Below are 18,918 nucleotides of genomic sequence, written 5' to 3' on the forward strand. Positions count from 1 at the left end.
AATCAGAAGTAGTGGGCATCAGGGGCTGCAAAAGCGCCTCACTGAGTACCGGCGAACTGGCGACTGGCTTAGGAGAAGCATCGTTGAGAGTTTTGGACCTCGACGGCCTGTGTCTGTCTTTTTCTTTGAGTTTTTTAGGTATTCCGGTAGTCAGATTGCTAACTGACATTTCTGGATAATTAAAGCGTGATCCAAAATATTTAAAAGCAAAAATATACCGACGTTTAATATTGCGTTGATTAAATTTAGCACAAAACCGACAGCAAGGCACATTGTGATCAGAACCTAGGCAAGGAATACAGTACAAATGTAAATCCTTATGAGGTATTTGCTTCCCACAAGTAATGCAATTATTAACTTTTACTGACATCGGTAAGGAGTAAGAAAAAGTTTACCCAATGGGGTACTTAGCTTTTTAGTTGAAGACTTCTGTTCTGAAACTCAAAAACGAAAATTTCAGGTGTCGGCCGACTGGCACTTGTAAACTGCTTTTGCTTCGGGCACCGCGTGGCAAGAAAGACTGATGTAATGGCATCGACTGCATGTTTTATACCCCTGATGACCTGACGTCATGGAAGAAGGGACAGCAACCAACGCAGGATGCAGGACCCAAGACTTTGTTAATCAGATGACCGAGGGCAACCTGCCAGCAGATTACCAAAATGTAATGACTGCAACAGTGAAACACGAAGAACATCTACCCTATACTCTTGGCAGAAGCAGGCAGAGCAGGTAAATCTCTGCCAGCCTTTCCCAGGTGTGTGTGTGTGTGTGTGTGTGTGTGTGTGTGTGTGTGTGTGTGTGTGTGTGTGTGTGTGTGTGTGTGTGTGTGTGTGTGTGTGTGTGTGTGTGTGTGTGTGCTTGTGTGTGAGCTACTTTGGGGAGGGACATGAAGCACTGGTTTTACAGAGAGGGTACTGGAGGACTTGTCTTGGACTCTCTGCAGAGGACCTAACCCTACAGCTGTACCACTTGAGAATCTTTCTGGGGACCTGGAGGGAGGCAGATATAGAGAAATCCAGACCCACCAGGCTGAGCATGTTCCCCGTGTGTTCTTAAGGGAAAGTGGACTTGGTGCAGAGAGCTGCATCTGGAAATACTGAGTGTATCCATTTGTATTCCAAGTGAACATCTCTCTCCAGTGTCAATGGTGGGAATTCAGGCCCCTTGATTACTGGTCCAGAGAGGGGTCATCACACTCCACTCTTTTCCAATCAAAATGCAATGCTAAAAATTTCAGAATCAACTAAAAGGTTTAATATGATTTGGCAGTGGATCAATTCTAACTCATATCTTAACCAATACAAAATATACTCAAAAAAGAACTTATAATACATAAAAAATAAAGTTTTCCTTATTTACATGCTACACATATAGCTCTTACACTAAAACCTCCACACACCACTAGATGATCACCTACTGTGAGGATACCTTCTTGGCAATTTCTTCATCACGCTTTCAGTACTCCAAATCAGCTGTCTAAATTGTTTACAGCTGCCAACATTTGCTGTATGTATTGACAAATGTATTAATACAGGGGAATCTGAATTCTGTTAATGCAATAAGCTAACATTTTTTTTATAAAATATAAGATTCTGTTCAGGTACTTTTGTCTGACAGTTTTATTTTCACTAAGCAGTTTGCCCTTTTAACCTTCGAGTTCTTTCCCGCATAAAAAGCAACATGTACTACTAGCTGCTCTGCTTACTGCTAAACAAAAATCTATTATCAGGAAAAGGAAATCTACAGGCACTCCAAAGTTTTATGAAATTTACACAGTTGAATTATCAGCTTTGCAATTAAGATGTGGATGGTATCTATAAAGATTTAATCTCAATGCAAGCATGTTGCACCATGGCAGTGCCTATCTATAAAACAACATTGTGTGAGAGAAGCTCAAACTAAAAGTTGTCAACTGTATGTCACTGGATGTTGGCCAAAGTGGGAACTTATACTAAACAGCTTTCACAACATGGCAGACATACTCAAAATGCTAAACAAGAATATCTAATGCATTTTGCTAAAACCAAATTAATCATGATGAACTGGCAAGGATACACAAAACCTAGCACACAAAATACTCACTTGTTTCCAGGTTTTTATTCCCTACCTTCACCTTAACTTACCTTGCTTCTCCCTTTTTTTATACTGTCATGGTACTGGAAAGTTGTGACACCATCATCACAATATTATAGCAGCAGATTTAGATCAGTTTCTTCTACTTAAAAATGTTTTCTCACCACACAATATAGGCAGTGAGTATACAAGGTAAGAATTAGAGCGTGATTTCAGAAGAAGAAACATTCTACTTGAAGATGAGAATTTGATAGCCTGCAGGGCATTAAATGAAAAGCTCACACTGTAAAATGGCTTGTCAATTGTTAATTTAATAAATTATTTTCTTCCATCCTCAAAGCTATCCTAACACCTGTGTGTAAAGCAAGTATCCCTATTTCTAGTCCATGTTTGTTCATTCATAAAGATGAACTATTCTGATTAGCAGCTATATTAGATATCAGTCAGCATAACGTCACAATTAAATTGTCCAGTTCTACTATGAAGTCCAAACATTTATTACTATACTATTGCATATATAAGAGCTCACTGTAAATGTTCTGCTCCTATAAAAATAAATATACTGTATATACATATGTTGCTGCTATCACAATGAGAAAATCTTAGTAAATTTGATTTTAATTTATTGGCATTATCACATACGCATTGCTGTTACAGTAAGTTCACTCTTATGTAGAATGCAGTATCATTTTATATGCAATCTATGTTGTTCCCCTAATAAACTAATATTGTTGCATTCTTTTATGCTATTACAACAACATTCTGTTAAATGGAAAGAGAATTAATTTTGCACAAAGCACAGGTTACAGCTGAAAACGATCAACATTCAGCTTGTGCGTGTTCACGAGTATGTACATTTTGCCATATAGAAATTGCAAATTCTTATAGCCATGTACGAACCTCTCAAAACTCCATGCTGCTTTGGTACTTTAGTATATATAAACTTGATATGCATTAACTTTACTCTTCAGTGTTACACTCCATATTCACTGGTGACTCGCACAGATCATCTGTGTAAAAGGACATCTTACTCACACAAAACAAATACCATTCTGCAAATGCAGTAGACATTCCAATTTTTATTCATTACAGCGTACTCTTTATACTTACTGACAACTGAGCAAAAAAGTGTACTATATGTAACAGTTCTATATCAAGTTTATTTTAACTTATGAACTCAAGCTTCAAAACCTATTTATAAGAAAACCACATATAATACAACCATATTAATACATGAACATGACAAGACAGAAACTTTGAAAACAGTTTTAAAACAAAGTTACTCATTCACATGTAGACTTAGGGAGCATTTCTGACAAAGCAGTTACTCCACATAATTTTCATTTCTGAAACTCTCCTATTTTTAAAACAAGAGATTTCTCACGGAAAAACAAGAGCCGTACATATTTTCAGTTCATAGAAGCATGAAAACAGTCAACTCACCACAAACATTATCATTAAACATATAACATTAAAATAAATCAACAGTAGGTTAATTCTGTGGTCTAAATCTGGCTCATTTGAATGTTTACATAGCAAGCAGTGGTTTGTGGCCTATGAAACACCAACAAAAAATCAAACTACAGAGTACTTAACGGTAGTTACATAGTAGTTAACAGTTTTTTCCATCCTATTATGACACAGACAATATACCAACAAATCAAATATCAGTGGTTACACAAAATGCTATGCTATACACCATAGCCAGGCTCATATAAATAGTCATACCAGTCCGCTTAAATAAAACTTAAAAAGCAAAGGAATACTCATAGCATTTTTTGCCATTTCAATGGGAGTGTCATCTAAAACTACATTCTTTCTAGAAAAGGAGAAAAATATGACATGACATTAGATGCATGTACTGATATAATAAGGCCTTAGATCCAGTACTGTGCAAAATTTGACAGTAAAGAAATTAATGCATCAGTTATGTTATTCAAAGGTATATAGTTTTACAAGATCATACTGGCTCTAGGTAATGGTCAACGATTATGTGACACCTCGACCACATGTACAAAATGGGAAAAAGAGGATTAATGCCAATGCCAATGTGACAAAACTATCACTTTAGCAAATGTTACTGTGTTCATAACTGTAGAAAACAAAGGTGCTATAACAGAGCTTTGAGGAACATTATACATCTGTGCTAGTATAGCAATATATGTGAAGTATAATGTTTATGTTAAAATACTTTGATTACTTTTATATGAATGTATATTTGCCTTTGTCACAAGTAATAATTTAATAAAGCTGTTTAAAAAAAAAGAGAGATGAAATGGCTGAACTAGCCCTGATAACATTATAGCTGGTGGTATTTCATGTGGATGTAAAGGATCCCACATTCTTCTTCTTCTTCTTCTTTCGGCTTTTTCCCGGTTAGGGGTCGCCACAGCGGATCACCTGTCCGCACATTGAATGGCAGTGGAGTTTTACGGTGTCGAGTTGCCAGCCCGGCGCCCAACCTTCCACAGAAGGCACACTCACACCTAGGGCCAATTTAGAGTGTCCAATCCACCTGCAGCATGTCTTTGGGATGTGGGAGAAACCGAGCACCCGGAGGAAACCCACGACCACAGGAGGACATGCAGACTCCGCACAGAAGGCACCCCAGCCGAGGATCGAACCAGAGAACCTCTTGCTGTGAGGCGGCAATGCTAACCACTGCACCACCGTGGCCGCCCTTGTAAAGGATCCCACATTACTTACTGAAAATGAGAAGAAGTTTTCCAGTCTCCTGGATAAATTTCTAATAGTCAGTATGAATACCACCCTGGATTCCCCCTAAAATATGGCCAATGGCCTAGTAGGCCTAGCCTGGTCAAAAAAGGGTGAATAAATAATTAAATAAATAAATGCCGTCCTTGCAAATATGACCACATAAGTTTTAAATAATTTATTTCAGCTCAATGCTTAAACTGAGCAAATTATATCATTTTGTCAAGGTTTTCAAAGGCCTTACATTACTAAATAAATCCATGCTAGTTTTGACTTGCAATAAGCTTGGTTCATTTGTTCAAAGAGCATAAGAATAGCTGAACCAATTCACTGGCCTTCATAAAATTCATGCTGAATATCAAATAAAAGCTTTTTGCAAGAAAGTCCTACAGCTGACAAAAATATTTGCAAAATTTTAGATCCTGGATTAGGAAGATTGCAAGATAATAACTGATAAATAATTCCCATCTCATTTTTATGCTCAGAGGGAATAACACAGATAGTTTTTATCCAGATGGAAATTTACCTTTACCAGCTGATGAAATGAACAAATGCATGACAGGTTATATCAACAAACAAATCCATAATTTAAAAAATCTAAGATGTACACTGACAGTTCTAACAGGTGGATGGCTTTTGCTCCTCAAAGGCTAAGTGTGGTCTCAGCTAAAAGAAAGTAATTGCATTTCTGCCCAAAGAGTCCACCAATATTAAACTCCTTTAAATGCACACTAGTAGCATTAGCCTAATAACAACACTATTAAAAACAAACAGATTTACAATGCGGTGTTTGCCTCTTAAATATACAAGAGAAAAATGTTACATGTCCAGGTGTTCATCAGCCCTTTCATATTTAAGTGTTGCATTTTTCATTTTTTAATTGCATACATTTTTGTTAGAGCCAATTAAACGTGTTGCCTTGCACTCCTCACTACGCAGTGATTCTTGGCAAGTTCCACCTTTATTTCCTCTTCTTACCAGCATGCTATCATTTAACTCCCTACGTTGCTTTCTAGGCATTATGCACTCAGCAATCGCTCATTTGGTCTTTTTGTTATTCTGAAATGTCTATTTTTTGCAAGAACAGATGTCAAATCAATGCTCATCTTCAGCACTTATTTTCAACAAATAAAGTGTATACTATACTATACTAAAGAAAAGACGTAAGGGAGCAGACACAGTGCTTTTCCAACTGAAAGAAAAGGTTCAGTTTATGTCAGTTTATAGTGATCTGCCTCACACCGTACTCAATGTATATGAGATTTTCCTCCAAGACTGTCCTATTTTTTAATCTAAACTGCATCGTATTCAAGTTGTTACACTCTCTGTATGAGCTCCACAGAATCCATTCATGAAAATGACTTATACTGTGCATCTAATGAAGCTCCTTCCCTCTTTATTCTGTCTTAATTTCTGTAATACTGAAGTGGTGTCTGTCCAACACTTAGCTCTTGCAGCATCATACTTGTCACTGATAATACAGATCATAACTTGTTCATTTTGTCATTAAATTCTTTTGTTGTAGTTTATTTCAACCAGTTTCATTCAGACTGTAACTTCCAAAGAGCATTACACCTTCTTCTAACATTTGTCTCTTCCCCTAATCGTACGCAATTGTCTGCTGTCTTGAGACCCAAATTCATAGATAAATACTAGGCTATCTGCCCATGTGTGCCGTTTTAAGTCTGGGAAACTCCTCTCAAAAGTGAGAATCAAACTCTGTACCCTGTGTGTAGGAGATAAACACCTTAACTATTACGCCAGCCCCCAACCATGATGTTGGCAGATGTTGCTTTGTAAACATGTTTGTTTTTCATTTAGCCATTTGAGGGAAAATCCATTCATTACAACTGATAGTTCAGATCAAAAAAGGTGAAAGCAATTTCACTCCCACGATGCCTCAGAAAACTATCTGACAAAGTTTACTACAGTATTTCACATTATGACATTTGATTTACTAAAATAAAACAACAAATAAAACATTTTATTATAAAGGTTCTCAATACTTACAAGTTAGAAAATATGGGCACAGACTTGCATTACTTTTGCTTCAAACATTTGTGAATTTCCTCTGTAATAAAAACTTTATTCTCCTTATTCATCTGGTCACCTTTTTCATCAGAAACATCATCATCACAAAATACCACCATTATGTTCCATGAAGTACTTTCTTATTCACTGTGCAAATGGATGTCCTGAGTGCTGAGCATAGATGGAGTGGTGATTTATAGTACTGCCAGGCAAAACAGATTCTTTTCCAGATCTTGCTCACTTCGGGCAGACCATGTAGTATGGAGTACATGCATGCGTATCAGGAATAGGGGGGCCCATTCCTAGCTTTTACAACAATTACCAATTTTTAACAGCATTATTTTTTTTTTCAAAAGACTGGATAAGAACAGAGGGAGGGTTGAAAAAAAGTGTTCCAAACTATTTTCTGATAAATGAAATAAAATGGTTATATCTCTGTAAGTGAGGAATGAAAATATATTATCATTATAACTACTTATATAAACGATAAAAGGTATCAATATACCATTAAAGAAAATTACCAATATAAAGTGCAATATTTTAGAAACAAGGATGCATACTTAGTTATATGAATATAAAATGAACAGGTGATTTAAACATTCCACAGGCAACCATTTCCTGAAGAGTAGCAGTTGTAAAAACAACGAGATGTTAATAGTTTCATTAGGCAGTGTTTGTTAAGGCTTTACATTTCTAATAAACTAAGGGAGATAGCCAAGTTCTGTCTTATCACTACTTGTAAGTAAAAGTAATACAGTTATGCACAAAACACTTTCCAACTTCATCCGGAATTTTATGCCCCAAAAAAGATACGACTCACAGCACTTGTGAAATGCTACTCTGTTAAGTCATAGGTAATTTAGTTCCTACTTCAGGACTTATACTTTTGGAAAAGAGTTGTAAATTTGAAGATATGTTCCGAGGATACATTACTTAGACATTTCAAACATGGTAACATGTAGTTTATATAAGAAAGTTAGCAAACTTGGAGTGCAGCAGTAAACATTATTCAAGCAGGAGCATTTTTTAACAAGAGAGTGAGCATTCAGTGTAGATCAGACTCTTATTCCAAAAGACATACGTCTGGAGCGTTTCTCCCCGGGCCTCCACTCAAAATAGGCTCTGTCCTAGTCAGACTTCCCTGGTCAACAAATGTTAAATAAATAAATAAATACATTTTAAAATCTAGAGGGGAGAAATATGTCTCATTTAGGTTAACTGCCCAGGAACTTGACAATTAAATGTATGCAAGGGAATTCATTACCTCTAGCTTCTAAAATGAAATAAAATGCTTATATCTTTGAAAAGAAATATGCAGAGCGCTTTAAATCCCTTTCCCTTTACACAATCTCCTATACATCACTGACGGGTGATCTATGCCCGATTTACAAGGCAACTGCAAACCCCACACTTAGAATCCCCTACATATTCGTAAGTCAAACAGTACCAGAAATACAAGATCTAGGCACCTGAAATTTGCCTGTGACTTAAACAGAGCATGTTGGAGAGACAGATATGTGTCCTAGAGACCGCCCCCCTAATGAATAGGCTTCCCATCCACGTGAACCGAGTTCGTCTTTTACCCAATTTAACTGCAATCTAGACTAGTGGATGGGGAATAGAAACTTTACACCAGGCCTGGCCCCCATGTCCCTTATGATTAGAGGTGGGTATGCTTGGCCCTCAATGTCCTATTTGGATACTGGATGACATTACTTTTTTTGGAAAACTTGACCAGACTTAGAAAGGCCCCACCATGTTGTTAACATAACAACGATCTATGAATAAACAGTTCAGTTTTAGCCTTTTGATGATGTATGCCGAAAGAGTGAAAACAAGCGAGAAAGGAAAAAATTAAGAACTTAAAGGACCATAAATAAATGAAATTGAGTTATCAAGCCTGCTTTAAAAGCTAAAGTAAGAAATAACAGCTTCCTTCCATTCTAAATTTGTATTCGCTATCAAATGTGCGAGAGGTAAAGGTACATGTGATGGTAATAACACTAATAAATTCACGGCACTGTCCCAGACATACTAAAATGATTCTTACGCTAATGCTACATTGAGAATGCCTTGATATCAAGTACATTTCAAACAGAAATGTGTTTCAACCTTCATGGTTTAGTTTAGAGTATATCTAGGCCTTATATAGAGCACAGTGCCTTGAAATTGTGCAAGCAGATTAAGAAGAAAAAGATCTCTTTTAGGCTTAGTTCCCATGTTTACTTATGCATACCCTCAGAGTTTTATAATTATATAACTAGGTATACTCACCTAAAAGATTTATGTGAGATCAGGAGAGAATCATTTAAGTTACATATTGCAGCCAGGTTAGATGCTGTGGCAGTCAAAGCATTATAATCTCTGTTGGATGTTCAGAGTGAGAATATTCATTTTTTGTTATAAATTTGGTCCACAATCTACCAAATGATTACTTCAGCAGAATTAAACGATTTCTGCCGATTAAGGTACATGTGAACACCAGTATATTTAAATATTTATTTGAACCATATCAATGGACACTGCTTGCAAACTTGTTCTGACGATCACTGGTTAATACTGATTTCTACTGTCTTATCTAGAATAATTTTCTTCCCAGCTAGCTGTCAAATTCTTTTGAGAAGATTACAAATTTAAGAAAAGAGCAAGAAGCTTTCTTAGAAAAAAAATATAAAGGTCATCTTTAGATAAAGAGGGATTTGTTCTCTGTGGCTGTTTAAGAATTACTTCAGTTGTTTAAATACTTGTGCCAAAAGTCCTAAAGTGAAGGACAAACAGAAGTGAAGAAGTAGTCAGATCCTGGCTTGTACCCCCTAGTTAAACAGAAAATGTCCGAGTTCAGTTGATTGCTAATTTAACTAATGTTCTGGATTATTCCTAACTTTTAAAAACTGGGTCTCCTGAAGAAAGAGAGGAGTTAAAAATGAATCATGTTTTGTGAGAAATTCTCTTGTAACACTTTTACTCTTTAAAGTGCTTCAAAGCAGAGCACCATAAAAGGATACTGGTTGCTCTTTATCTTATTAGACAGTTTTGTTTTTTTAATATCATCTTAAGTTTGCATGTTTGTTATAAATTCTGCTGCTCAGTGATAAGTACAGTTAAAAGAGAGACAGTATTAACAAGAATCATATAGACAAAATCATACAGCGTATAGGAATACAAGCGGGGCTATATAATTTAGTAGCAGGAAGGCTGATTTAAATTATTTGTGCATGACCAAAATCTGTTCTTCTTTCAACAGATCAGAAATGACAGGCTCTTAACCCTTTAGCAAAATATCAGTAAAGAATGACAAACGTTATATTTGAGAAGCAAATCATAAAATCCACATTAAAATCCACCAATATCTTGTGTTTTGTTTATTTTTCTGAAACTGTTTTTGTAAGAATTGCTTGGATGGAAGTAGAAAGCTTAGAAAAAATACATATTCTCAAAAATCTACTGATTTGACTTCAGAAATCCTTTGAAGCTGTATACAATATCTACCGTACTACTATTCAACATTTAACAAGTGGCAATCCAGCAGACTTGTGAACTTGCACTCTAACTAGGGGAGGGGAGTTCTTTACTGATTACTCAGGCTATTTTCTCAGCTATGCATGTGTTCAACCGGTAATTTAATATTCTGCAGATCGTCTACTGTATTGTGCCATTAAGTCTGAACTCCATACTACTTACGCTTTTTTGTGTCTTTTGGCTTTTCCCGGTTAGGGGTCGCCACAGCGGAACTCCGGTCCGCTAATGATTGGCAGTTGATTTTTACGTACCAGCTTACCAGGCCTGACGCACAACCTTCAACGAAGGTACGCCCATTCACGCATGTCTCCATGCAGAAGACGCTCTAGCTGAGAATCGAACCGGACAGTGTCTTACTGTGAGGCAGCAACGCTACCGCAGCACCACCACCGCGGACTAATATGCTTCCTTTATTTTTCCTCTTTAAGAGAAGGCTCTGTTTTCTGATAATTACTCATGGGTGCTCATCTGTAATGAAAGAAGCTTGCATTTAATTAGCTACCTTTGTACACTCCCAGGTGTGGGTGATAGGACAGTGAAGCAGTAAAGGGACTTCTTCCCAGTCTCCCTCATCTTTAACAGCATAGTGAGCTGAAATGCATCTTGTGTGGATGAAGTGAATGACAGCATATAACCAGTTAACACCATGTTATGTGGCAGAGCTTTGTCACATTTACTAAGGGAGGAGTGAATGCAACCAGGTGAGAGAACACAGCCCTGAGGACGGGTGTTTACACTTGGGTAATGTGCATTTTCCAACTTAATGCCACTGTATGCTGTGGAGTTGGAAGAGTGAGGTTCTCTCTGAAGTGGACAATATAATTTTTTGTCCTGATATCAAGAGTGCCACTAGAAGTGTTGACAGTGCACGCAATGAAGACAAACTAAACATTCACGTACAATGGTAAATCTCAAATGCCCATAGTCCTAAAAAACTCATCTGTAAGATTCAAGGTGCATTAGTGCTTCAGTTTAACTTCCATCTAAAACAACGGGATTTGTATTCTTACTGCAGGCTAGAAAAGAAGACTTCTGCACAGTGAATGAAATACCAATGGAAAAAATGAAAATATAAAATCCATTGGGACCTTATTAGCTTCTGCTGTCTGCTTTAAAATATCACATTAATGGCCTTTTGACATTACACGTTTCAACAGGTTAACAAAACAATGTCAGGCATGCTGACATCTAAGAGCAACAAAAGGGAAAGCGTCCCATTCGTACAAAGTATTTAGCTACAAATGGTCAAATACACAGAAAATATATGAATTATAAATCAGCTTTTTCTAAATATTTTCTTTTCAATGTAAATACCCAGGGCTGTATAATCTCTATCACTGTGAACCGTAACAGTGAATCTGACAGAACAGGAGGTACTTCCATGGTAATCACTACTGTAACAGGGAGCTGTACTATTAGGTAAAGGTGCTGTACAGAAAGCGTATCAGACCTGATGCTTCTTAAAAGACAAGCAATGTGGTTCATAACCGAGAACGTGGGATTTAAATACTGCCACTTAATACAATGGAACAATCAAAGAACAAGAACAAAATCTAACACGACTGTCTATTTTATCCAATAAGGCGACTCCAAACCAGACTGTAGTGCTACAGAAAAGTAATCCATTTAAATCATTTAGCTTTCAGTTTACTACATATCATGTATTTTGTATGACTGCTAGTATAAAGACGTGGCAGGATTCATTTATCAGACTAGGTCTCAGCTTATTTGTTGCCACTAGCCCACATTTGGCAGTTACTCATCTGATAAACAGATCGACAGGACATGGAATTTGGATAAAAATACCACAAAGAGCACTCTGAGAACATTGCTTAGTAACTTGTGAAAATTCCAGGAATACAGAATATTTTTAAGACACCACCTAACTGTTTGATGGCATATATTTCTCGAATAATAGGGGAGTAAAGTTAATGACGGTAAAAGCCTCTGCTAAATTTCCTGATTTGAACTTAATTCTAGCTGACTGATGTTATCTTGCAATGCCACAGACAGTCAAGAATACAACTGTAGCAGAAGGCTCAGTGTCCAGATTTTCCTGTAAATACAGTTGATTTAAGTATATTTTCCAAACAGCCTCATTTAAAGACCGCTTGCATTAGAGAAGCTTACATGAAATCACAGAACTGAGTGCCTAGTGCATAAGAATGTAACGAAAGAACTCAGCAACTTGTTTTCAAATAAATGAAGAGACAATCCTACTGAAGTCAGCACTGGCACCAGTGAGGTCGTATCAATGTTTGTAGAAGTGTTAAATTAAGAAGACGCTACATGTCTGTGAACAGTTTACAAGAGAACTGTCAGTGAGCAAGAAAAGATTATTGTAAGCAATTCGAAAATAAAGTACAAGTCTGCAAAACGTTTTAACATTGGAACTATTTAACTATCACATTTTTAACAGTAATACAAGAAGTACACAGGTAAACTGACAGGGTTATTGAACCATCTAAAAACTGAAAATAACATATGAAAAGGTTTAAGGTATGCATAAAACATGCTGGACTGTTACCATTGTTACTAACTGACAGGTAAGAAAGAGACAGAGGTAAAAACAAATCTAAGATAACAAGTTAAGGTTTATTTATTTTATCTATTTGTTAACCAGGTTAACACACCAGTCACAAAAGCTTATTTTTAAAGGCAACCTGGAAGCATTCGCTATTTAAGTGACTTGCTCAGAGCTACAAGGTAGACAGATGGAGGCTGGTTGAATGAAGATTAAAACATGAAGCTCATTCATTAAAGAATATGCATTATAAAACAACCCTTGTATTGCAAAAAAAAACAATATATATATATATATATATATATATATATATATATATATATATATATAAAATTAAAAACAATACTTCTACGATAAGTTAAAAACAATACTTCTGTAACGAAAAGTACAAGCATGTTTTTTATGTTTTCTAATGTGACAGTTGTCTGCCTTACTGTCATTTATGTTAGAGAACTGTTTATAAAAACTGATGTAAAAACAATTGTTGGGCACTACGTGCCCTCTCTGTGACCAAAGAAAACGGAAATGATCATTACCTGTGAATGATACACACATGTCCTAGAAACTTCCTGTTAATAACTTAAAAAGAAACTACTTTAAGAAAGTGAACAATTAATTAATGAAGAGTTAATGCTCCAAAATGAACTCAGAATAAATGTAACAATATAAACATTATTTTCAAATGTGTTTTAGTTGTAGGGACGGTCTCTAATACAGGGATGTGAATTTAATATCACGTTATAAAAGAACAGATGACAATTAAATACCTCGCTGTATAAAAATAAATAAAAAAAAAATAAAATGATCTGGCATATCATCTTGCTGTCAACACCATGTTTCTGTTGTAATTTTCTTGTCCCTGCATGGATATGGGATAGAGATGAAACCGTCTCACAAGCTGCAGAGAAAAGCTATTCCTTTTTGCTCAATACATAGTAACACTGTGAGCAAACAAACACAGTCTCCCTCTGGGCATCTGGTGCTGAAAATGGAAAAAAAATGTAAAAATGAGTTTGAAAAACATTATATAATTTGTACTACTTATACACACAGATAAAACAAAGATACGTGAAAATATTATAGCACTCCGACAAAAAATACAGAGATCGCTATGTAAAACTGCCATGTATGACTATGCAAGCATACAAGTGAATATAGCAAATTCTGTAGATTATCTCCTGTAAGAGCCTTTTTCAGAACCATAGGTTACGGCCATTTGCAATGCATTTAGGCAGATTACCTCCGGTAATCGTGCGTTAATGTCCCTGACTTCATCTGGGCATTTTACACTGCTCCCTTTTAAGTTTGTCTTTTTCTGACAGCAAATGGAAAACTGCAGCCAGTAAACAGTATCTAGATATTAAGTACATATTTGTCAAAATATGTATATTAAAGTAAATTGATTTCAGTAATAAATGCAAGCCAACAGTATAACTACTTTTTTTTAAAAAAATGTCCCTAATTCTGGGCTTCTTTCCCACTTTAGTACTGACTTTTCTAATGACTGTCAGAGTAAGAGGTTGAGCTCTGTGTCGTGTATCTACTATTTGATGTTCTCCATAACATATCACTTCCACTCAGCCATCAAACAGATCCCCACTAAGCCACAAAAGTATGTTCTGCAGTTAAAATAATGTGAATTGTTTACTTCACTATAATAGTGATGTGAAGTTTTCACATACGTGTAGAAATTCTATGAGGCGGACATAGTACATACCGCAATGATTGAGAAACAGCAGTCAGTCTGTTATGTCTAATATAGTTTCATCCCTGATACAAGCCCATTATATGTAACTGTAGACATACGGATCTACTTTAACAGGTATACATCTGTTCCATATGAGGGTTAAACTTCTAGAAAAGTAGAATAAATAGACAGATAGACAGACAGACAGACAGACAGATAGATAGGCAGGACATGTGCATGCTAGTTTTGGGTTGTTGTACAGCATTAAATTTTGTGGTGTTAACTTGTGAGATTTCCAGAGACTACAACAATTACTTATGTAAACTGTCACTTTAGTATGCAATTCACTGACGATACATGATTTTACTGTTATGTCCTGCACTGCTCAACAATCTACTGTGAAAATGTGTATTAAATTGAAATGTGTTCCTTATTACTTATGTATTTGTTTGCATTATGACTTAATGGATATTGCTAAGTTAGGACTGCAGAACTTTGTGTGTGACACCACTGTGCACCAACGCATTCAAGTGCATTTCACTGACTTGCACGTGTATCATGACTAATTGTTCACAAGACAGATGCACACTCAGCAAAGATTATCTAGTATCAAGAAAGTAAATAGCACTCAGTCACTTTATCAACAGAATGCAAACAAGTGTGTGTGTGTGTGTGTGTGTGTGTGTGTGTGTGTGTGTGTGTGTGTGTGTGTGTGTGTGTGTGTGTGTGTGTGTGTGTGTGTGTGTGTGTGTGTGTGTGTGTGTGTGTGTGTGTGTGTGTGTGTGTGTGTGTGTGTGTGTGTGTGTGTGTGTGTGTGTGTGTGTGTGTGTGTGTGTGTGTGTGTGTGTGTGTGTGTGTGTGTGTGTGTGTGCGTGTGTGTGTCTGTGTGTGTCTGTGTGTGTGTGTGTGTGTGTGTGTGTGTGTGTGTGTGTCTGTGTGTGTGTGTGTGTGTGTGTGTGTGTGTGTGTGCGTGCGTGCGTGCGTGTGTGTGTGTGTGTGAGAGTGTGTGAGTGACAGAGTCACATCCAGAACAAACACAACAGCCAGGTATGAGTATGATCCATGTATATTCGATCCGACAGGTAAGTAATTCATCTTAGAATCCTCACACTGGCTGAATGTTTCCCAGGTAGTTAGTTTCTCCTGTATGAATGAGCTTCAAACATTATCTCAGTGCCTGTTTACCACAGTATTTACTTCATTATCACTTGGTAACCAGGTAGGTGAACTGATCCAGAGACTCTTTTCAGCCACGATCCAGGCTCACAGGCAATAAATGGTGCAAATAAAGTTAAACTTCAGTTATGATATATTATTAGGTTTACTTAGTTGCAAAATTTTATAAAGTTCATGTACTGCTATTATACATTTTTTGTTTTATAAAGTAGAATGTTATGCAATTTTTATAGATTTGTAATAATGTAGCAGGTTTACATTAAGTTTTATAAGTTTACACAGGTTACAGTATAGTTTGGCTACAAGAAATTTTAAAGGTTTAAAGTTAAATTTCATTAAAAAGAAAAAAAAACTCAAATGAAGTGCATAAAATCAGGTTTACAGATGCAGGTGAAGAAGCCTAAGAAGAGAACACGAGGGCGGGAAGAGTTAAATGGCAAAGGAAAACAGCTGACACACTGTAAGCATTTTTAGAATTGTATACCTTTTATAAGAGTATATACATTATCCATAAAGCATTTGCCAGTAACTTCTTGAAGAAATGCTAAAAAGGGACTTCTTAAAATTGGTAAGAGTATCTTGATGCCTTGTATCAGCTGACAGTTTGTCCTAGAGAGCTGGACCTGTTCAAGAGAAGGCTTCTTCACCAATGACTGTTTTAGATGGGGAACAGTTGAGTGACATTAAGTTCTCCTGCGAATTCCTTGGGGAGCAGGACTGTTCCCTGATTTGCAGTTTTTTTTTTCAGAGGGGACAGCAGTCATCACTAACAATTTTATATAGTAATGTGGATAGAAGATAAGTGGACCTTTCAGTAATGGGTAGCCAATTTAGGTCATTTGGAAGGTTGCAATGGTGTACGCAAATATCTAATCTTGCAGTTTTGTTCTCACTGACTTGAAGTCTTTGAGTGTTATAAATGGGGTATAAAGAGAGCACAGAAAAACAATATTCTAGTTTAGGGAGAAAAATATTCTTGACCAGTTCTATGTGGGAGTGGGAGATGGTAGATGTGATATCCTATAGCAGTTTTAGTTGTGAGAGGACTTTATTAATGACATTATCAGTGTGGATTGTAAAGTATAATGTAGAATTAAAGCTTTTAGGTCCAAGTATTTGTACTCAACTCTGAAATGAATAACATGTTTGTTACTGTCTGATATAGTAAGCTCAGCAAGTCACAGTGCTCTGTCAGGGGAGGAAAAGAACATAACTTGTTTTGGTTCATTTGGAGCTTATTTTATTCAGGTTATTCAGAGAAGGATTGCAGGACTGTAGCATATCCATTTGCCTTGAGTAATGAAATATCTCTGCATAGAGGGTCTGGTTAAGCTCAGGCAAACCAACGGTAATTCCACAAATGGATAAAGAAAATGAAGGAGCACTATGCAATTATAACTTAATTGGTATTTTATATACACAATATCGATGTATATTATGTATTTTATCATTATACTGTAGTGGAGTTACATCATCTGAACTAACCAATGGGTGCTTTAAATGTCACCTAATACATCACCAAGATGCCTGTCACACCTAATACATCATCATAATGCATTAAATGTGTCTATGTGCCTTATCCCTAATATAGAGTGCAATAAATCCGTAAATGCAAATGCTGCTAGTAAAGGAAGTTTGTGTAAACCCTGGGATGTTGGTTATATACAGGACACTTATTCCTAGTCAGCAGGTAAACTCACGCCAAACATTAATAGGTATTTGTATAAACTAATAAAGGCATCCAATGGAAAGAAGTACTTGTTGACATAAGATGAAATACTCCAGCTAATGTACTGGCTGCAAAATTGCACTACCTGTGTTTGGGCAATCGTTGAGAAGTTGTGAATATGTTCATTCCCCAGGCAGTGATAAGCAGTGCTATCTACACTGCAAACAAGGACTGAAGTGAGCCATAATCCTCTTGCTTACCTGTGGAAGAGATGCCTTCTCATTGGTCTCATATGCCAAGAATCAATTTCCCTTCATATAAGGCTATGATGATGACAGCTTCTCAAAGCCATTGTGTCATTAATAAGCTAATTGATGCACCTATTTTAAACTGCGAGAGATATTAACTTAAAGATTGGCGCTTTTTAAGGAAAAAAGTACTGATGCCAAACACAAGTGCACAGTTACTGTACTGAGCACTGAACAAAATGTAGTCGATATTTCTATTAGTACCCTTTGTAAAGTTGATACATTTCTAGAGGCAAGCAATGTTATCATACACTACTCATTGCATCGATATTTTTTTCAAAACTGTCATAAAGGTAAATTTTTCCCTTTTGACTACTAGACAGTAAAACGTTACGTACATGCAGTTTGTTTCAGAATACTCAGATGTTTGCAGCATTACATTTTAAATCATCTCCAAAATATGTACATTGTGCTTTTCAACTTATTGCAATATCAAGCACCAAGACTAATGTTTCTGGGTGTGAAGTTAAGGTTATTTCTTTCACTCTGCTCAAAACATTTGCAGCCAAACTCATAGGGTCATAGGAAGTTACTAGGCTAATGACCTGAGGGTCCTTACAAGCCTAACCAAATTTTACCCTTGTTAGCATGATCAAGAGGGACACAGGTGGAACTTTATGGGTGAATTTACAGTTACCCATCCAATCGCAGAGAATGTGTTGGAATAGGGCCAATGAGGTGCTCTGTTTGACATGAAGTGGGAGTCTATTCCAAAGGTGTGGCAACCTCTGGGAAACAAATCTGTCCCTCCAGCAGGTTCTACTGACATCCCATACCAGGTTTAGGTCTTTCGAATGAGTAACCCATGTGCCATTTGACTTGTAGATGTGCAGCATTTCCGATAAAGCGGGTCAGAGATCGCCTTACATGCAAGGCAGAGATCGCCTCTGAGTAGTCTGTATGAAACAGAATAAACTGACACTGATTTCAGCCCATCCACATAGGACTGCTACTGAAGACCTTGAATTTTCTTTGTGAGGAACCTTTGTGGTCTCTCCAAATGCTGCAGGTGCTTTGAAAGGTCCATGCCAAAATGGCCGCTGTACTCAATTATTGGCCTAACGAGTGAAGAGTACAGGGAGGTGATAACTTCACTTTTTCTTGAGCCAATGCCCTTACTTATGAGGTGAGCAATATAGAATGCCCTTCTTACCATTCTGGAGACATGGTGATCAAAGGCAAAGTTGCTGTCAACCTGAGTGCCCAGATCTCT

General features: G+C 36.7%; 1 protein-coding gene across 2 annotated transcripts in view; it reads right to left on the minus strand.

Moving 5' to 3' along the window:
- Positions 1–12,917: 12,917 nt before the first annotated feature.
- Positions 12,918–18,918, minus strand: part of ZFYVE27 (zinc finger FYVE-type containing 27) — a 1,067,636-nt gene continuing 1,061,635 nt past the window's right edge. For both annotated transcript variants that reach the window (XM_044056911.1, XM_044056910.1), the window contains one exon: positions 12,918–13,847. In XM_044056911.1, coding sequence (XP_043912846.1) covers positions 13,777–13,847 — 71 coding nt within the window. In that variant the 3' untranslated portion in view covers positions 12,918–13,776. The remainder of the gene's footprint in view (positions 13,848–18,918) is intronic.

The sequence above is a fragment of the Protopterus annectens genome, chromosome 14.part0 (assembly GCF_019279795.1).
Source record: "Protopterus annectens isolate FY-2018-M chromosome 14.part0, PAN1.0, whole genome shotgun sequence".
Lineage (NCBI taxonomy): Eukaryota > Metazoa > Chordata > Ceratodontiformes > Protopteridae > Protopterus > Protopterus annectens.